General features: G+C 35.9%; 1 protein-coding gene and 1 long non-coding RNA gene across 3 annotated transcripts; one reads left to right on the top strand and one right to left on the bottom strand.

The window, feature by feature from the left end:
• Positions 1 to 6,616: 6,616 nt before the first annotated feature.
• Positions 6,617 to 9,633, top strand: LOC148294854 (uncharacterized). Its single transcript, XR_015835434.1, has 3 exons — positions 6,617 to 6,879; positions 7,679 to 7,854; positions 9,261 to 9,633. It is a non-coding gene; the product is annotated as an uncharacterized LOC148294854 (long non-coding RNA).
• A 7,616-nt stretch (positions 9,634 to 17,249) lies between these two features.
• LOC110756371 (DNA glycosylase superfamily protein) lies at positions 17,250 to 22,030 on the bottom strand. Of its 2 annotated transcripts, none has more exons than XM_021957788.2 (4): positions 21,620 to 22,030; positions 19,845 to 21,529; positions 17,992 to 18,184; positions 17,250 to 17,507 (listed from the first exon to the last, which is right to left on the bottom strand). In XM_021957788.2, exons 1-4 carry the CDS (start codon positions 21,936 to 21,938, stop codon positions 17,455 to 17,457), a joined length of 2,250 nt encoding a protein of 749 aa, XP_021813480.1. In that variant the 5' UTR covers positions 21,939 to 22,030; the 3' UTR covers positions 17,250 to 17,454. The 2 variants fall into 2 exon arrangements, with proteins under 2 accessions (XP_021813480.1, XP_021813479.1); XM_021957787.2 differs by having other exon boundaries at positions 17,988 to 18,184; positions 21,620 to 22,026.
• Between the last annotated feature and the right edge of the window lie 479 nt (positions 22,031 to 22,509).

Here is a 22,509-nt window from a genome sequence, read left to right as displayed (position 1 = left end):
GAAGATAATGACACATGGCAGCGGCTGATGGGTGCGTCGTCAGCTTTTCCAGCGGATGTTAGTATCTCCATGTGTCATTCATATTTCATTTTTGTGAGTTTATCTTAAAAAATTCACAAAAAATAATTAAAAAATCAGAAAAATACACCGAAAATTTCTACAAATTCCTTGCGACATTATCTTCGACTATGATACTCGAAAATCAAAATTTGACTTTGAGAAATTTGAAGGAATAATTAGAGGAAGAGTTGTAGTGATAAAGACTAGTTATCTTCAACTTAGTGTTTTTGTTAGTATGGAAGCAAACTTGACTTTGTGAAATTATTTGAATTTTTTTAAAGTCAAAATTATATTTGAAGCCTCAAAAGATGTTGGAAATGTCGCAAGGAGTCCGGGGTATTTTTTGGTGAATTTTTCAGATTTATTATGAATTTATTATGATTTTTAGAAGTCAAAAGATTGAAAAATAGTAATAAATGGAAGATAATGACACATGGCAGCAGCTGATGGGTGCATCGTCAGCTTTTCCAGCGGATGTCAGTATCTCCATGTGTCATTCATATTTCATTTTTGTGAGTTTATCTTAAAAAATTCACAAAAAATAATTAAAAAATCAGAAAAATACACCGAAAATTTCTACAAATTCCTTGCGACATTATCTTCGACTATGATACTCGAAAATCAAAATTTGACTTTGAGAAATTTGAAGGAATAATTAGAGGAAGAGTTGTAGTGATAAAGACTAGTTATCTTCAACTTAGTGTTTTTGTTAGTATAGAAGCAAACTTGACTTTGTGAAATTATTTGAATTTTTATCTTAGTCAAAATTATATTTTAAGTCTCAAAAGATGTTGGAAATGTCGCAAGGAGTCTGGGGTATTTTTTGGTGAATTTGTCAGATTTATTATGAATTTATTATGATTTTTAGAAGTCAAAAGATTGGAAAATAGTAATAAATGGAAGATAATGACACATGGCAGCACCTGATGGGTGCTTAGTCAGCTTTTCCAGCGGGTGTCAATATCTCATAGCTCCATGTGTTATTCATGATTCATTTTTGTGAGTTTATCTTAAAAAATTCACAAAAAATAATTTAAAAATCAGAAAAATACACCGAACATTTCTATAAATTCCTTGCGACATTATCTTCGAATCTGATACTCAAAAATCAAAATTTGACTATGGAAAATTTGAAGTAATAATTGGAGGAAGAGTTGTAGTGATGAAGACTAGTGATCTTTAACTTAGTGTCATTGTTAGTATGGAAGCAAACTTGACTTTGTGAAATTGTTTGATTTTTTCTCTTAGTCAAAATTATATTTTCAATCTCAAAAGATGTTGCAAATTTCGCAAGGTGTCCTTGGTATTTTTCGGTGAATTTTTCAGATTTATTATGATTTTATTATAATTTTTGGAAGTCAAAATGTTGGAAAATAGTAATAAATGGAAGAGAATGACACATAGCATCCCCTGATGGGTATGTTGTCAGCTTTTCCAGCAGGTGTCAGTATCTCATTGCACCACGTGTCATTAATGTTATCATTTTTGTGAGCTTATCTTTAAAAGATTGCAAAAAATATTTAAAAAATCAGAAAAATACACCGAAAATTTCTACAAATTCCTTGTGACATTATCTTCGATTATGATACTCAAAAATCAAAATTAATTTGGAAAAATTTGAAGTAATAATTGGAGGAACATTTGTTGTGATGAAAACTAGTGATCTTCAACTTAGTGTTATTGTTAGTATGGAAACAAGTTTGACTTTGTAAAATTATTTGAATTTTTCTCTTAGTCAAAATTATATTTTAAGTTTTAAAAGATATTGGAAATGTCACAAGGAGTTCAGCGTATTTTTTTGGTGAATTTTTCAGATTTATTATGAGATATAAAAAAATTCAAATAATTTCTCAAACTCAAGTTTGTTTCTATACTAACTATAGACCAAGTTTAACTCTTCCTCCAACTATTAATTGAAATTTTCCAAATCATAATCGTAGATAATGTTGCATGGAATTTGTAGAAATTAAGGATGTATTTTTTCAATTTTTCATTAATTGTTTGTGAATTTTTAAAGATAAACAAACACAAAATGATACTCTGATGACACGCGGCGCTACGCGAAATGACACTTGTCAGAAGCACTAATGACACACTCTTCCAAAAATCATAATAATTCATTAAATAGCAGAAAAATACACTTTCCACGTCTTTTGAGTTCATATTTAAACATGAAGCTTTAGTGAATAGTAAAAGAGGCGATGTTGAAGCTCTAGTGAATCCTTTTGAAGCGTTTACAAAAGATTTTTTGATGGCAAACAATTAATGATTCAGCTTTTTTGATGGCAACCAATTAATGATTCAGCATTGCAATTAAGACTTGTGTCATTTCTCTATTATTTGTAAAATTTATAATTTTAAAAAATTATAAAAATATATGTAAAATTACTATAAGTTCTTGGGAACGACTCTTCATATTTGAATTGTCAAGGGAACCAAAGCTTTAAACAAGGGCCTGCACAAATTAAATGAACATAAAAATAAAATAAAACCAAGCTGCTAAAATTCCAATATTAAACCCAAAAAAAGTCTCAATTTAACATTTAGAGGAATACTCAACAAAAAATGCAGAAGTACCAAACGCGTTTAAGCAATTTTTTTTTATTTTCCTATATTTGATTACTTTCATAGCAATCATGAAATCAATCCTCTTCCAATCGCAAAGGCAACCAAATCTTTAAACCAAGGCTGCACAAATTAAATAAATACAATACAAATCAAACTAAGCTCCTAAAATTCCCAAATTAAATAGCTGAAATTAAAATATGCAGCACATATTAAATATATCTCCATGCAAAATTCCCTTGTGCTTTAGCTTAACTCTAGTTGTGAGAGGTGGAAATGGGATAATGATTGCCCTTGTTTTGAATAAAAGGGGAGGCAGAGGGGTGAGGAACATGAAAAAAGAAAGAAAGATAACGTAAAGTTACCCCATATACAGCTTGAAATGATACATAAATGACCCATTATCCCCATAGACAGCCTGAAATATGCAACAAACATGATACACAATGATGTCATGATAGAAAAAAGTTTCTCACGTAAGAGGTGGTTTCTCAAGGTCCAGAATTTGAAACAGAATTGGAAGGGACATTGACATTCAAAAGTAAATTTAACAGAGATGTGGCATATGTGTCGTAGGGTGTATAACCATATCCATGATGATACATAAATGACCCATTATCCCCATAGACAGCCTGAAATATGCAACAAACATGATACACAATGATGTCAGGATAGGAAAAAAGTTTCTCACGTAAAAGGTGGTTTCTCAAGGTCCTGATTTAAAACAAAATTGGAAGGGACATTGACATTCAAAAGTAAATTTAACAGAGATGTGGCATATGTGTCGTAGGGTGCATAACCATATCCATGATGATACATAAATGACCCATTATCCCCATAGACAGCCTAAAATATGCAACAAGTATGATACACAATGATGCCAGGATCGAAAAAAGTTTCTCACGTAAGAAGTGGTTTATCAAGGTCTTGAATTTTAAACCAAACTGGAAGGAGCATTAAAAAATACGTATAAAGAACAAAGCTGATATTCAAAAGTAAATTCAACAGAGATGTTGCATATGTGCCGTAGGGTGCATGATGATACATAAATGACCCATTATCCTCATAGATAGCCTGAAATATGCAACAAGCATGATACACTAAGTTGAAGATCATTACACTTCCTCTAATTATTACTTCAAATTTAGATTTTTACGATCCCTAGTTGAAGATAATGTTGCAATGAGTTTGTAGAAATTCTCGGTGTATTTTTATGACTTTTTATAAAAAAAATAGGGAAATTTTTAAGGTTAACACATAAAATTGAAACTCTAATGACACATGCCGCTCACAAGAATGACACCTGTCGCTCACAAGAATGACACATGTCAGAAGCACTAACAATGCACCATTCAAGTGCTGCCACTTGTCATTCTCTTCCGTTTACTACTATTTTTGAATTATTTAACTTCCAAAAATCATAATAATTCATTAAATAGCAGAAAAATACATTTTTTTAAAAAAAATCTATAAAAGCTTCTTGTGACACTTTCTACATCTTTGGGGTTTATCTTTTTTAAAATTAATTGTAGAGAGGATATAACAATAGGAATTCCTCCTAGTGAGAACACAGCCCTGACCACTTGACTAATTGTTGTTCAGCAACATTAGCTATTGACAAGAGATCCTGGGAAAATACAGCCTGAGTAAAGCAATAAGGAGAGAAGAAAGTAGAGAATGAGGAGGGGGGGCGTGGTTAGAAATACATTGAAGAACCTGCATCATACCTGCAGATATTTGTTCAGCTGAATACATCGCTGATGAACAAAAGCATCCTCTGTGCTTGACGAAAATATTCTTTTGGGTGGCAAATGTAAAGTGTAATTTGGAATTCCTTTAAGCTGGCGATGTAATCGCTCAAAATTCATATATCTGCGGGTAGAACAAAAATTCATATATGGAACAGGTAATGCTGAAATAGACTTCAAGAACTTTCTGAACATATGTAAAAACAAACACACACACACATATTTTCTCTAATGAGCATGTCTTCATTTTAAGAAAAACAAGGTCCACATAGTGGGACCACCCAGCAAGAATAACTTAACAAAATCTGAATCTGTTTAGTCATCTAATTTTCGTCAAGTATTTCTGGTAAACATAGAAATTATATCATGATAACGATCATCAAAGGGCTAAATGATTTCCATTTAGCTCAATTTTTGCAATGATGATCGTTGAATGGAAACCTAAAAAGTGGATGGTTTGGATCATGGGATTACACTTCAAGGTGAGCCCCAACAAAGTAGTTTTTACTTTTCTTTAAATTAGGACATCCGCATTGGAGGTGGATTCTGTATATGTTGTATGTGTCTGTAATTTTTTTTTAATTATTTTTATAAGAGAGAGAGAGAGAGAGAGAGAGAGAGAGTGTGTGTGGGCAGGTTTGGGCATGTGCAATAAAAAGAAAATTGAAAAAAAGAAAGGAGTAATCTTGGTGTGATGATATAGATGAGAATGAAACCTTCTTTTCACAAACCAAGTTCTATTTTCTGAATCTGTAACTGCAATTGAATAAACTGCAAAAGATTTTGACCCAAGTTTCTCAAAGTATGCGCCCATAACCTGTATAGACATATTGGACAAAGAGTCAAGAAGCTGAAATTGTTTACATCTTCCATGCTTACGATATCTGCTAGCCCATTGCCAAAATTTATATCTGCTAGACCATCAAATTTATATCTTCAAAACTTATGATATCTACTAGACCATCAAATTTCACAGAAAAAATGCTTACCCGGCATATGAGCTTGGGAACTTGTTGTCCTACACAATGGACGACCATATCTGAGGCACTCTTACCAATATGCCCTTCTGTGTAGATCTGAACCCTTAAAGCCCCAAATTAACCCAAATCCACCATGAACACCATTGATTTGTAAGGATCCCATTAAAAGTCCCAAAATGAATTAATAAATAAATTTCAACAAATCTTTACCCTAAACTATAAACCCATCATTCACCCATTTCAGCCCCAGAAATGTTTAGGTTGACAAAAACATGTTTAGATTTAAGGATGCTAACAATTAAATAAGAAGAGCTTGATCAATGAGATATAGATGAACTTGCCGAAGACGACGTCATAGCAAGTGGGAAAACGGATGTGACCATAGAGGTAGTCAGAACTGCTGGATGAGGCTAATGACGATGATCGGGACTTTGCAAACGAGCACTCTGTCTCTAAGACCGCCATTGACGATGGCTTTGAGAATTCCAGATCTAGAGTTGTATTTGTATTTGGGCAGAGAGAGAAGAAGAAAGGGAAGTAAGAGAGAAAGGGGGTTTATTTGTACAAGGTCTGCATAAAAATGAAAGATATACCGAAAGAGAAGCTGAGAGAGCAAGACAGAGATGCAGATCGAGATTAGGGAAACTGAGAGGGCAGAGAAAGAGAGAGGGAGTTCTGAGGAGAAAGGTATCGATTCTGACCAAGGAAAATAGGAAATGGTATTGAGAGGAGAATCTGGGAACAAGAACTCTGAAAAATAAAGGCGCGATTAGAAAGAAAGGGGGAAATAGGCGGCTTTGCCCCCGGCGCACCTAATTTTCTCAATAATATCCCCATTTTGAAACCTAATCACAAATGCCCCTCTTAAAACTCTCAATTGAGAATGTATCGCCCCTCTATCACTTGTTTTTTCTTCTAAGTCTTTGCTCTCTCACTAAACATCTTCTGTCTCTAGTCTTCCTTCGACTCAAGCCCTCTGTCGTTGACCTCCACAGAGAGGCCAACGTCGCCATCCGACTCGCGAGCTCCACAGACAAGCCACAATCGTGACCCGCGACCTCCATCGTCGATCTCCACGACGTTGTGAGTCCTCCAACTCAAAGCCACTCTGTATAATCTGGTTTTCTCTCAGAGACAGTAAAACCCACCCCACCCCTCCCCCCAAAATCGCAATCCACACTCAATCACTGGGCTTCATCTTCAAAGCCCAAATCTATATAAATTCTGAGTCTCTCACCTCTTTCTTTGCTAGTTTCTGCAATTTTAGAAAATTATGTTTGTTAAGTAATATTCTTGGAGACGTTATTGATTAATTTTGAGTCTCAAGGATTATGAGAAACTGATGGGTCTTCTTAGGGATTTGGTTAGCAGCAGGCCATGGTATTGGCAAAGATTAGGAAAATTAATTGTTCTGTACTATTTTTGCTGTTTTTTGAAATTTTATGGTGTCTAACAGAGTTTGTTTTATGTTTTGCCTCAGGTTTCAGTTTGAAATACTTGCTTAAGAGGCTACATTATGTCAAGAGGTATGAATAGCTAAAACTGTTGCTTTTTGGTTAAGAGGTATATTTGCTTCAAAATCTTGTTACCATTATCCACTTGAAATTGTTTGCTACTATCTATATGTATAACGTTTTGATCTAAAAATGCTACGAAATTATTGAAGTGCTTGAAGGCAGGCATTGCCCTAATTTTTTTAAACCATTATCCACATGTAAATGTGCTGGATGATGAGTAAGAGAGATGTTAGTTTAGGCAACAATAACAATAAGAGGTTGATGGATGCTGCAGCTTGTTTTCATTTTACTTTGTTGCTGTCCATTTGGGTATGGGGAAGGATAATCAACTCCGCAAATATTGATTGAAACTTGAACCCTTAACATAATTTTTTTTTGGAGCAATCAGATATATCCATGTTGCTACCCCTTTGGTCTGCAATATAATTTTTTTTTTCTTTTTATTTTAGAGCAATCAGATATAGTCTTGTTGATGCCCCTTTGGTTTGGAACATAATCTCTCAGTTGTGCAGACAGTAGTGAAATTGTATAGTTATATAAAAAAAAACCAAAACTAATATGTTTTAGTATTATTACGGTTAATTCTTTTGTTTGTTCAAATTAATATTCCTGTCCTCCCATATGTTATTTGGGTTTTCTTCACCTTCTCAAATTAATAATACCCATCTGTTATTTGGGTTTTCTTCTGCTTGTTTCAATTTCATATAGTGGTCTAGAAAATTGCTCGAAATCCAAATTTTTGGTACATCGTTTTATTTATCATGCTTATTTGCTTGTTCTGAATATATGGTTCTATTTGTTTGGTTAGGCTGAGTTGACGAGTGCATGAAAAAGGTGGCCTGCAGGTGTTCGATGAATCACCTTAATGAGTGCACTATGGTTTTCTTTGAGATACAAACCAATTGGGACAATTCTCATGGTATATACTTAAAGGTGAACTTCTAGGAGGACCCAATCAACCCATCTAAATGGAAGGAAGAACATGTGAGTTTTATTATAATTTATTTACAAAGATGACTTTACAGTGCATAATGGTTTTGTTAGATCACCGTTGACATTAGTTTGATTACCTTTTAACAATGCTTGAGAAATGTCCCTGTTTTTACATGAGGACTTACACAAGTGCCATATTATGTCAGTTTATAGTGAATGGATACTTGGTTGTGTCATTTGATATTTGGAATTCTATTAGATTTATTTTCTTATTTTTCCACTTTTGTGTCATGTCTTGAGTTCCTTTCGTTTGGAAGTCGCCATTTAACTTGTGATGTGAACAAGTTAATACTACATTGTTTTGTGTCATTGTTATGGCAAAAAAGTATGTGAGCAAACAAAAGAAACATAGAGAGGGTTTGCTGTTGCTGCTTCCTCTCTCTCATTTACCTAAAAGAAAGGGTCTATATCTCTAGCATTTGCATCCAAATGTCCCTTGCCATGCCCTGCTCTACCCTGGCCTGCAGTACTAGCTAGCACTACTGCCTCTGTTGTACGTAGTCCCCTGATTTGGTTTCTTTGAGCCATGTGATGCTTTCAGCTCCCTAGATCCAACTCCAATGGCTATTTTTTATTAAGTCATAATTTACTACTAAAGGTCCTACGGTTTGAAGTTTTTAATTGGAACAATTCATGTATACTGTTAAAACATAAATGGTGCAAAGCCAATGCCGAGAATAGAAAAAAAATAAGCAATATGATCATACGGGGGTTAATGTCCATGTAGATGTGCGCTGATCAAGCTTGAGCAGTAAGGTCTTTCGTCTTGTGGTTAGTAGGTTTGCTTTTCCTTGTCCATTAGATGTTTTCCAATTCTGAGGTGATATGATACTCTTCCTCTTGGCATTATTCTCATGGCTGTGAAATTTCAGTTTGCAATGAATGGCTATATCAATCTAAAAGATTATTTTTGTGTAGAAATTGAATGAAAGTAAATTGTACTGCATACCTCTGTGGTGTCTATGTTGTGGAGTTAATATTGTTGATCAATGATCAGCCTCTTTCATAATTCTTTCATTGATCAATATTGTTGTTTTCTCATTGTTCTGGATTTAACTTGATTGAGTTGTCATGCACTGCTTGAAATTTTGGATACCATGTGAGTTATAAGTTGCAAATGAAATTGAGACGAAAAACAATGAACTCTATTTTTATAAGAAACTTAGTCTGCTTTGAGTTTAAGTTTGTCTTTTCTTGATACGTAAGTAGGAGATTTTAAATTGGGCTTATTTGTGCATTTGCGCATCTACATATATAGCAATAAAAGGAAAGTGATGGTTTCGATAGAGCAGATCAAAGATGTACCTCATTAATACCAATTTGTCTTTTGTATTACTTTGTATATACATATTTATATATGTGCATATTGACATTGCTTTATTTTGTTTCTGTTGTAGAGGAAGATGATGGATGAATATGAGAAGGTGAAGCAACAATTGGTAGAGTATGAGATCATGTCACGGCCCATATCCCACAAGCCTGGTCTCTTGTGATTTGAAACCCTAACTTTAAGTCTTGAGATAATTGACCTTTTTTCATGACAGTTGGACCTTGATCTTTGGCTTCTAGAAGATTGTTGTCATTGAGAACCTTCATCAATTTGGCGTGGGACAACATTCCATTCAGTTGCAGGAAGTGTACTGTAGTTATTAGGGAAAAAAACATGTAATTGAGGAACTATTTGTGTATCAGACAAACCATGTAATTATTTAGTCCTCATGGAATGAAATTGAGTTCAATTTGCTTGAGAAATTTCAGTCTTCAATCTGTTGTTTTTATATATTCGCAAGCGTATGCAATGGAAAAATACTTTTATTTATATTATACATTGAAGAGAGCAACTATATTGCTCGCGTATAACCTTTTTGTTTTTTTTTTCAAGTATCTGTTGGAATGAAATTAATGGGGGAGTATGGAGTTTTTGTATTGCCATTGTATATCCTTTTATTGATTGTGTATTGCTATTATATTGCCCCCGTATATCCAATTTTTTTAAGTCTGTGTTGGAATAAAATTATAGTGGGATTATGGAGTTTTTGTATTGCCATTATATAGCCCTTTATTGCTTAGGTATTGCTATTGTATTGCTCTCGTATAGCAATAAAGGGCTATACAATGGCAATACTCAAACTCCATACTCCCTCCCCCCTATAAATTTATTCCAACACAGACTTGAAAAAAGGATATACGGGAGCAATACAGTAGCAATACACAAGCAATACAAGGCTATACAATGGCAATACATAAACTCCATACTCCCCTATAAATTTATTCCAACACAGACTTGAAAAAAGGATATACGGGTGCAATACAATAGCAATACACAAGCAATAAAGGGCTATACAATGGCAATACGAAAACTCCATAATCCCACTATAATTTTATTCCAACACAGAATTGAAAAAATTGGATATACGGGGGCAATATAATAGCAATACACAAGCAATAAAGGGATATACAATGGCAATCCAAGAACTCCTTGCTCCCCCATTAATTTCATTCCAACACAGACTTCAAAAAAAAAAGGTTATACGCGAGCAATACAGTTACTCTCTTCAATGTATAATATAAATAAAAGTATTTTCCAATTGCATACGCTTGCAAATATAAAAAAACAACAGATTCAAACAATAAAGGGCTACACATGTGCAATACATATTCAATACAATCTGTCATGGCATTTGCCAATTAAATCACTAATTTGGTTACATTTGTATTTTTTTCTTCTTTGCAAGGGGAAACAATAAAACCATGGAAACTAGAGATTGACAAATTTCCTTCTAACTTGACTTTCATAAATTGATGAATTAACAATGTTATCTCATTACATCTTAAGATATACATAAAAAAAGTGGCAAAAAACAAAATCAACCCTAAGGCTACCCCATCATCAACCTTGAGCTGAAAAACCTGCAAAACCAAAATCCATCAATCTCCACCAATCTTTAACATTTCTCATTCACAAGTAAAAAAGTGTTTCTTCAATTTCTTTTGGTCAGAATAAAAACCTAATTGAGTAATAAAATTCAATAAGCAAAAGAAAAACTTCAAAAGAACCTGTCCATGTGAAGATGTGAGGGGGATGACATTGGCAAATTGGCAAACTAACATGTTTATAGCAGGGAGGATAGGATTATTAATTTGAACAAACAAAAAAATTAACCGTAATAATACTAAAACATATTAGTTTTTGTTTTTTTTATCTAACTATACAATTTCACTAATGTCTGCACAACTGAGAGATTATGTTCCAAACCAAAGGGGCATCAACAAGACTATATCTGATTGCTCTAAAATAAAAAGAAAAAAAAAATTATATTGCAGACCAAAGGGGTAGCAACATGGATATATCTGATTGCTCCAAAAAAAAAAATTATGTTAAGGGTTCAAGTTTCAATCGATATTTGCGGAGTTGATTATCCTTCCCCATACCCAAATGGACAGCAACAAAGTAAAATGAAAACAAGCTGCAACATCCATCAACCTCTTATTGTTATTGTTTCCTAAACTAACATCTCTCTTACTCATCATCCAGCACATTTACATGTGGATAATGGTTATAAAAAATTAGGGCAATGCCTGCCTTCAAGCACTTCAATAATTTCGTAGCATTTTTAGATCAAAACGTTATACATATAGATAGTAGCAAACAATTTCAAGTGGATAATGGTAACAAAATTTTGAAGCAAATATACCTCTTAACCAAAAAGCAACAGTTTTAGCTATTCATACCTCTTGACAGAATGTAGCCTCTTAAGCAAGTATTTCAAACTGAAACCTGAGGCAAAACATAAAACAAACTCTGTTAGACACCATAAAATTTCAAAAAACAGCAACAATAGTGCAGAACAATTAATTTTCCTAATCTTTGCCAATACCATGGCCTGCTGCTAACCAAATCCCTAAGAAGACCCATCAGTTTCTCATAATCCTTGAGACTCAAAATTAATCAATAACTTCTCCAAGAATATTACTTAACAAACATAATTTTCTAAAATTGCAGAAACTAGCAAAGAAAGAGGTGAGAGACTCATAATTTATATAGATTTGGGCTTTGAAGATGAAGCCCAGTGATTGAGTGTGGATTGCGATTTTGGGGGGAGGGGTGGGGTGGGTTTTACTGTCTCTGAGAGAAAACCAGATTATACAGAGAGGCTTTGAGTTGGAGGACTCACACCATCGTGGAGATCGACGATGGAGGTCGCGGGTCACGACTGTGGCTTGTCTGTGGAGCTCGTGAGTCGGATGGCGACGTTGGCCTCTCTGTGGAGGTCAACGACGGAGGGCTTGAGTCGAAGGAAGACTAGAGACAGAAGATGTTTAGTGAGAGAGCAAAGACTTAGAAGAAAAAACAAGTGATAGAGGGGCGATACATTCTCAATTGAGAGTTTTAAGAGGGGCATTTGTGATTAGGTTTCAAAATGGGGATATTATTGAGAAAATTAGGTGCGCCGGGGGCAAAGCCGCCAATTTCCCAAAGAAAGGTGCGATTGAGAACACGCAGCAGGACACAGGGGCTAAGGGGAAGTGTAGCGTACCCATTTGTATTGTAAGCTTACTTTTTCTCTTCAGCCGTTCAGATAATTTAGACGGCTTGGATTGATTCTCATATAAGATTCTCATTTTAGTGTTCTCACCTGATCCGAGTTGACCTAGAACCGACCTCTCCTAAGGCCACCCAGGCTCGATTGAGATAAACCAGGGCCACCTAGGCTCATACATATGCACTAAAATGGTAACTTGGAACTCTCTCTAGACTTACCTTTCAAATTCTTCTTTAGGGAAATATTTGACTTAGGCATCAGAGGGTGGTTGGTGGCCCCACCATCAACTCTAGTGACCTTTTCTTTGTCTTCTTTCTCAGGAAGCCAACACCCATTCGCAGCAGTACAACACCACCCAAAGGTGCAAGGAAAAGAAGCTTTGCACAAGTATGATCCTCAAATCCGAGAGGGCCATTCTTGAGGAAGGGTGGGCTAAAGGGGTCTGGACATACTCCAAATTGGTGGTGTGAAAACTTTGCGGTATGCATGGTATAAATAGGTAAAGAGGAGGTCACTGCTTGAGCCGGAGTGAGTCTACCCGCCATATTCAACACTTTGTTTTTTCCAGAAACCAGAATAGATACTATTTAACCAATGCGGTTTGATGCGATTTTTAGAAAAAAATGGGAGGAAAACCGCACCAACTCAGACTGCCAATTTCCAGTGCATTTTTTCCAGTTTTTCAATTTGGACTGGTTCTCTTTGTTTTGTGTTGGGCTTTTATAGCATCTAAGGCCCTTTTCATATTTTTATAACAATTGAGCCTAAACTTTCATAATTTCGACCTGTCAAATTTTCTTTATTTCGCATTCATATTCAATCTAATTGATCACATTTAAATTCAAGCCTATCTTTCACATTCAATTCAATCCAACAAAGCAAACAAACCACAACATACATGCATTTTAACTTAACCACCTACAAAGCCCAGTAGGTGTAGGGTTTTATCACAAAAGGTATCGGTGATATTAGGAGTGAAATCACTCATTATGTAGTGTATTTTATTTAGTCAAGGTTTGGATGTGGGACTTTATATTCTTCAACATTGTTTGGTTGTTTGGTTGTGATGGTGGAGGATGTGGCTAGTTTGATTGTGATGGTGGTGGGGGGTTTGATTGAATCCTTGAAAAATGTTTTCAGATTTAAAACCCCAAAAATAAATATTTTTTTATTTATTTAATTTGGATTTAAAAAAAATTAATTGCAAAATTATTAAAATGCCCTTTCCACATTAGCACACTTAACAATTTTGTGGACAGAAATGGACGAAAGTGGTAAAGTGAGAAAATTTCAGCAATTTATAGAGATTTTAGGGGTTTTGTGAGAATTTCAGTTTCATAGGGTGAAGTGAGACCGAACACCTGTTCTGTGGGGCAAAACATTAACTCATGACGTGGTTTGGAGTATTTACTCCCTCAGGCAAGGTCCTGGGTTCGAGTCCTAGCATCCGTGTAGTGTGTGTGAGTTTAGTATGTGTTGAGGCCCAAAAAATCTAAGGCTAGGCCCAAATATAATCTCAGCACAATTATATACCTTATCAAGAAGAAACCCGATTTGGGCACGCAAAAGTTCGTCATATGCGCTTGCACACATGCCACGCCAAGCAAATAAGCAACATGCCACGCTACAAGCTTAAGTGGGCCCAAGCCACGCGAATGCCTGGGGCTTGCTGAGCGGGTTGTGGTATGGATGGTTACGAGTATTCACGAGGCCCATTGATGGTTCAAGGAGTGGAAGTTTTGGGCTACTTGGGAGCACCAAAACTCAAGCTCATTCCTTGAGCCCAAACATATGGGTAAGCATGAGAGAGAAAACCCAATAGTCCATCACCTTAAGAAAAGGCCCACAACACTTGAAGAAATCCCACATCAGCTAAAACTTCCAGCTACTTGAGCAAACTCACAAGCTGCTGGAAACAAAACAGCCCAACGTCTTATATCCAACATCGTGGAAATATCCAGCATCTTTCTTAAAACCAGATCGAAGCCAAACCACCAAAACCAAGCAAAACCATGTGCTGATGGAATCACCTTTTGACCAGCACCCTTACCCATTCTTTCCTCTTCAAGCTTTGGTGAGAAAACAAGAAACAAAAGTGGGTGGCTCCTCACCCACATGGAGAAGTCCTGCTGCTTGAGGACCTTGGAACCCCAAAAAGCTGCGTGCCTATGGTTTCAGGCTAAGGAAGTTTCACCAAACAAGATTAAATGGAAGAAAGTGAAGAGAAAAAGGAGGGAAGCTTGACAAAATTAAGGGTTTCCAGCGCCTATAAAAGGAGGCACTTTCTACCCAGCAAAACAACTCACCTTGGTTGCTGCAAGCCTCCCAGCAACCATGAGAATCGATCGAAGGCAAGCATCCCCTTTGGAATCCTTCAATTTCATGCTTTGTTCTTCCATCTTCTTCATCTCTCTCTCTCTCTCTCTCTCTCTCTCTCTCTCTCTCTCTCTCTCTCTCATAACACACATCCATTGAGCAAGCTTCCCTCTCATCTTCAAAACCTAGCAATTTCGTGCACTATTCATCCTTCTTCCCCATTTTCCCTCCTGGCAGAACTGTTCCAGTGCTTGATAGAGCTTTCGTCAAGCTGCCGGAAAATCACTTAAGCCACCCATTGCCCTCTCCTTGTCTCCTTCTCCCTCTTTTCAGCCAAACCCTCGTCAGATCCTCTCTTCCCTTGCCTTAAAAACTCTGTTTCTCATAGGAAATCACAGCTCTTTCTCTCTCTCATGCTAAACTCACGAATGCTCAGCTCCCATGCCACAAGCCTCTCATGCCAAGCCACAATATTTACATGCAAGCAACTATTAGTCTCGTTGGTGAAGAAGACCAAGGTGTTTCCTAAGGCTCAGCTACCCTTTCGAAGCACACTTGGGGTTTGATTCTCGAACTCAGACACAAGGGGCGATTCCAGCCATTTGCTCTTTACAGCAGCCCAGGCCCATTCGTCAAGCTGCTGGAAGAAAAAGACCCCTACAGTATGCTATCACCCCTCTCAATAGGAAAGGTCTTCAAAAAAAAAAAAAAAAAACCAATTTGGCATTTTTGCACATATCCAAATATATATATTTCAAAAAGAAAATGTTAATATATTTAAGGGCTAACGTCAAAAACCTCCCTGAAGGTTTGGGGTCATCCTCAATATGGGCCCCCGAGTTTCAATTTCATCAATTTACACCCGATGATTTTCAAATCTGACCAATTTAAGCCTTTTGTTAAGTTGATCGTTTGGTCAGACATTAACTCATGACGTGTCCACTTTAGGACCCACCAATTTCTTTAAAAAAATTCATAAATCAATTATATAATATAATAAAATGACATTAAAAAAATCTTAAAAAATCAAGGCTCTAAAAAGAGGAATGCTGGTTGATGAGAATGAAGATATATGAGTTAGTTGAATCTTCCCATAACTTATGGATGAGGAGGAGGATAATTAAAACTTTTGGATGGCCTTTTTTTTTATTACTTATAAAGAGTTACAATATGAATTTTTTATATATATAATTAATATTTTTCTATTACCAAAAAGCTTACACGACAATGCATCGTTGATTTTTACGCAACACTTTACGCAATTTGCGACGTGATACACAATCACCATTTAAAACATTGGTACTTAGAACATCTGCAATGATTATTATCAATGCAATTTTATTGCATGAAATTGAACTAAAACAGTAAAATCTCACTTGCAATGGTGTGATTTAGTTCATTGCAATAGAGGGTGCTATGTGATGAACCCTCTTTTGCAATTGCAATAGGCTAACTATGGGACCCACATGCCAATAAAATGGAAAAAAAAAACAGCAATTAATGGATTAAGAGCATCCACAATGGTTGTGCAATAGTTCAATGCAATAGAAAAAAAAATCCATCAATTAATTGAAAATTTCAAAATTGGTCTCTTTTTAAGATCTCTTTGAGAATATTGCAATAGCACAATTTTTAGTGTTATTAAATTTGGAGTTTTTCTATTTAAACTCGCACTTATCTTTGTTCACCCCAAGTTCTAATTCAAATTTTCACAATTTCTAAGAAAACCTCACTATCTTCCCAAACTACCCCTAAATACACACCCATAAAAATAAAAATAAAAATAAAAAACTCATCAACCTCACACCCCACGCCCAACACCCTGTTATTTTGCCCCTCCCCACTCTAAGTTCATCTCAACCTCACATTACTTAAAGAGATAAAAACATTGTTGTCAAATGTGTAGCATCATTATTTATTATTATTATTATTAAGTTGTACTAGATGTTTTGGTTTTATTTTATTTATTATTAAAATTCCAAGGAGGTTTTGGTTTTATTTTCAACAATCACACTTCATGGTCACTAGAGCTTTTATTTTTGTATCAACAATCACACTTTTGCATGTGGCCATCCTGACTTTAGTCATTCACATTCTCTTCAAGATATTTAAGCCAATTCATCAAAGACGAAGAAACTCAAATTGACTTTTTGTTTATTTCAAGGGAAGGGAAAGACAAGAGTTAGATTCAGTCTATGGGTATGAGGATAACTGCCATACCAACCGCCGAGGAAACTCAAATTGAATTTGACTTCTTCCAAGTGATCGGGTGTGTGTATAGATGTACCAAGGTTAAGTATTAAGTTTGATGATTTTTTTGTCTTTTCATACAATAATAAAACTTAAGAGCTTAATAATTGAAGTATTGGGATGAATAAAGAAATGTGTGGGGTTTAAATAGAAAAACTCTAAATTTATCCCTTTTATTTTATTTAAGTACGTAAAAAAACGTATAATTAATTATAAGTATTAATTTGAAGCTATTGAACTGTAACATTCCAACTAAAAGTGCAATTCAATTCAATATGCCCAAAAAGATCAATTTATTGAACTATTAATGGTGATGCTCTTAGTACATATGAGCAATAAAGAAAAACGTCTAAAACACAGCTGTACACATTAAAGTCTTCAACGACAAAGTCTCTGCTCTCAGGCCAAACTGCCTCTTACACAGTAGGAACAATTCTGCCGAGAAATTCCCAGTAATAATTTAGCATGTGGTCCGTAGGCTTCACTCGTTCCCATTTTCCAGTGCAAAATATTGCATATGCATCAGCTGCATACCTAGCTCAAATAAACAGGAAAATTCAGCTTGCTTGCGTCAAGATCAAGTTGAATAACTTGCATGCAATTGGATGGGGAGGGAGGTCAATTGGCTTCTCTGGAGTTTGGGGAGAACACTAGTCTGGACTCTGCAAAATCTCAACCATTAAAGAGAAAATTAACGTTTCACGTTGTGTCACATCATGCCATCAAAATGGTACCATTTTTTATCCCTCAAAATAAGGCAGTGCGACCCATGAAAACATGAATTTCATCATGAATGGTTGGATTGCTGAAAGCAACCGCTTTATCCAGCCTAGGCAGGTCATGATTTTATTTTGACATGTACATTGGGGAACCATGTACTCATCCCAAAACTCCAAAACTCCAGAGAAACCAGACGCATAGGCTTCTTAAGCATTGCCAAAATAAACAGGAGGAACAAATAGAAAGAACAAGAATATATAAGCAAATAAAAGGATTTTAGATTAGCCAATTTACTTGCCAACACCATGCAAGTCAGTTACATAGCTCCAGCTTTCCTCCAAATACTCCTGAGACAAACGCTGTATCATCACTGCCCTCTTCTTCTGTAGACCAAGACTTTTTATAACCTTTTCTATATCCTCTGTGGCAGCCTCAGTAGCAGCCTTTGCGTTGGGACACAAAGTGAAGAGATCTGATATAACTCTTCTTGCCTGCATATAATCCATTACACAATAAATCCATAGGAACGGTAGGGAAAAGTATTCACATCTTTCATCACTTTGAAATGAGTGTTAAAAGTCAAGATCACATTTTTAATTTTTTTTTCCAATCCACAGTCCAACACCAGATCAAGGATCCCATGAAACAAAACCGTGGACCCATTATATTAAATCATAAACGAAAAAGCATAACTTAGATTAGTAATTTTCAGTGTAATTTACATACAGGTATAATGTAGCTATACTGTACTACTGTGAGAACCTAGACTGCACAGTTAGCGATAGAAAACAGGATTTTATTTTAATTTTTTTGAAAAGCAAGTAAACAGGATTATTTGATAAAACATAACAGCAGTCACCTTCATAAAAATTATTTAACGGTTAAGATTGCAGCTATATTCATTGAATCAAATTCTAACAGTTAGGCTTACTCAAGTTAGCATCTTTCTTTTTTTGGAAACAATAAACTGTTATAAATTCCAAATCTTATGATTCTGATTTTAAAGACTTCTATGGCCTGAGATGAATTCTGAGGTTTTAGATAGGAAAAAAATTTCACTAATGGAAATGAAATTATACAAAGCAATGGAACAAAGCAAAGGACTAGATGTCACTGGACTAGAGAACTAAGCACCATACTATCAATAACAGTGTCCACCAGAACCATCATCCAATATATAATCCGAAAGTTAATACTTTCCATGCTAATTTGAAAAAACATTCTACGTTATCTGTAAGGAAATATTGTTTGAAATTAAAATAAACTTTCATTCCCTTCTGAGGACTAGTGTAGATAAATTAACATCAATAACATCATAGGGAGAAGTTCTATAATCTTTCTGCTTGCAAACCTCTTTTCCAATCCTAGTACACAAATGGCTATGTATAGTCATTACCACACAGTGTAGAAGTTCAAAAGCGTCTAACATTCTAGCAACCCAAATTTTAATAAGATCAGTCAATTCAATTTGATGTCGTTCTCGTAATTATTCCTTTTCCATTTTCCAGTGCTTTCTTAGAGCAAGACAAGGAAATAACTCATAAGCCATGAAGAGAACAACCAACAAAAACAATAAAGCTGAGGGAACTCTACTAAAAGATACAAATAACAGACAGAAAATGTCTTATGGGAAAGGGGTGGAACTAGTCCTAAATATGCATGTACAATTATCTCTTCTAAAAATCCATGTATAATTATGCATTTTCAAAAACCTCATTAAACAAAATGCCTACAACAAGTGACGGCTATCATTCGGAAGAATTAGATCATATATGCTTCAGTTAGATGTAGGGGGTATTTGGTACCATTACTCAAACTATTATGTTTAAAATGTGATGGCATAGCCAGAAGTCGAGCCAATATCTCTTTCTGAAATAAATAAACAAATCGTGAACTCTTTCTAAGGCTAATGTTAAGAGACTTGAGTGGGAATATTTTACTTTGCCAATCAGAATGATTCAAAACTAGACTTAACAGTCAATGATTGGTTACTTATTTTAACTACTTATCGTAGTTACTTACTAAACCCCTACTCTCTATATATATGTACTTATATGAATCATGCAATTTATAGTAGTCCAAATCTAATATAGACATAATACTATGAATGGTCAAGTAATCAAGTGACGAAGTTATATAAAGAAACAAGACCTGCAATCCCGTTGTCTGATTAAGGAGCATGCAAATCACCAATACTCTCCAAGGATCATGGAAATGATCCTCCTGCATGAGACCATATTCCGAGCGAGGAGGAATCCATGTGTTATCTGGAGTTCTTCTTCGGTATGCTTCGTCTTTCTTCTGGGAAGCAGAAAGAGTAGTCTTAATTGCCAGAGATCTCTTACGCCTTTTTTTACTTTCCAACAAGTGGCCATCCACATTATCTTCTTCTTTGGATTCTTTCTGAAAGTAGGAAGAGACCTTAACAGACTTGGAACAAGTTTTTGAACAGCGTTTAGGCAGTTTAGCTTTTGTATCATCACCCCCATTTACCAACAATTCTTGCCCTCCTGATGTTTGGAAGTAAGGGGAAACCTTTCGGACTTCCACACGTGCTATTCTTTGGTGATTTTCATTTTTCCTCCTCTTGGAAGAAACCTTTCCATTTTCTGCACTATTCTGACTCACTTTTTCTTCTTTGAAGTTTCTGCAGGTGCTTGGCACAGTGGCATGCTCCTCAGTTGTGTTCCTGGCACTCTCACTTACTACAATGGAAGAATTGATAATATTATTCAATGGGAAATGGGGTGCTGTTTCACTTTCCTTCTGATATTTTTTCTCCTCCTCTTCTTCCACTTCTTGTTTCTTCACACCACTAATTTGATAATAAGTTTGCAACGGAGTGCCCATCTTCTTCTGTTTGTCAATTCGTATGTTGTTCACACTAGCACCACCCTTGTATGCAAATTGTGCAAGTACATCCTCAAGTTTCAAAATCCCATTATTACTTTTATTAGCCTTTATTTGGGGATTCATCTCAGACTTCTCTTCCGCATCCCTTTCTTTCTCATTTACTACATTCATCATAGTGCTTGTTTCCCGGTTTCCCCTCTTCTTCTTCTTCTTTCCGATGCCATTAGCACCGGATAACTCCACTGAAGTCACATCCTCATTGGCAACACCTGCAGGTTCCATACTTTCATCTTTGTGAATGGCTTCCGGAGAGGTTGGCAGGAACTCTGTAATCTCCTCGGGCTTGGGCTCGGGCTCCAGAGCATTTGTGCAACTATTGTCATCCTTATCATGTCGTGTTACCATTCTCCTCTTCCTCTTTATGCTAATACCATCACAAACGTCATTGAAATTTACTTGTTCCTTTTCCTTGGTTTTATTTTCACCAGAAACCTTTTCAATTTCAGCTACTACATTAAGGTAGGTCGCAAACATCTTACCCTTTTTTCCATCTCCCCCTTGATTCTGAAAATAGGGAGAAACCACTCGCTGTCCAATGCATATAGGGGCTTTTCTTCTTCTTTTGTGGTCGGAATTAACATTGGCATTGGCCTCAAGTAAACCCACATTGTAATTTAGTTTTTCCTTTTTCTTCTTTGTCTTGGGTTTGTTTTCATAAGAAGACTTTTCATTTTGAGCTACTACATTAACAAGAATGCCTGAATTGGTGGCAGAGGTTGGGAATATCTTACCCTTTTCTCCATCTCCTCCTTGATTCTGAAAATAGGGTGAAACCACCCGTTGGCCATCATCGCATTTCGGAACTTCTCTTCTTCTTCTTCTTCTTCTTTTATGGCTGGCGTTGGCTTTGGCATTGGCATTGGCCTCGTCTAAATCCACATTGTCGTTGCCTTCTTGTTCCTTTTTCTTCTTCTTCTTTTTCTCTGTTTTATTTTCATAACAAATTGTTTCAGTTTCAACAACTACTAGTACATCACAACTGTCTGAATTAATAATTTTAGTAGAGGTCTTACCTTTTTCTCCATCTCCTCCTCCTCCTCCTCCTCCTCCTCCTTGATTGTGAAAATAAGGAGAAACCAGCCGCTCGCCAACGCGTATGGCATTGACTTTTCGTCTTCTCTTATTCTTTCCCTCGCTCTTACCCTTTTTATTGTCTTCTTCTTCATGGGTTTGGGTTTCACTTTGAACAGGTCCACTGGAGAAATTGACATAGAAACCCTCCCTTTTTTTCTTCTTCTTATGCTTAGGCTCGTTATCTTCTTCCTCTAATGGCTGAGGCTTAGGCTGCCTTTTCTTCTTCTTCTTCTTCTTTTCCCTCTCGCCTTCCACCATTTTCCCACTTCCTTCCTACTTTCCTCCCTCCTCCTCACATTCACTGTTGCACTTGCACAGCGGTTCCGCTATAAAAAAAACTCCCAAGGCCCAGACTTGTCGTACTTCACTCATTCTACTTGGACCCACAAAACTAGATCAAGGTGAAATTCTCTAAAAGGGTGCCATATATGAACCTCTCATGTGAATTTTTATAATAGACATATGATCGTTTCATTAAGGCTGCGTTTGGTTCACGGGAAAGGAATCTTGGGGATGGGAAACCAATTGCTTTCCCATGTTTGGTAAGTCAGGCATGGGAAAGCGTTGCCTAGCACATGGGAAAGTAGGAGGGAAAGTGAATCCTTCCTTCCTACTTGGGTTTCACTTTCCCTTCCCATGGGAAAGTAAGACTAACTTTTTTTCTGACTAATTTGTCCTTACTAACAATTCATAATTACAGTTTTTATCCAACAATTATTGGTATTTTTTTTATTATTTTAATAGGGGTACAATTGGGAAACTAAACAAAATTTGTTTTCCATTCCTACTCAAAACAAACATGGGAAAGGAAATAAAGTGATATTTCCGG

This window comes from Prunus avium, chromosome 4, assembly GCF_965620075.1.
Source record: "Prunus avium chromosome 4, drPruAviu1.hap1.1, whole genome shotgun sequence".
Classification (NCBI taxonomy): Eukaryota; Viridiplantae; Streptophyta; class Magnoliopsida; order Rosales; family Rosaceae; genus Prunus; species Prunus avium.
Note: the sequence above shows the minus strand (reverse complement) of the source record. Positions and strands in the feature narration are given on the sequence as shown.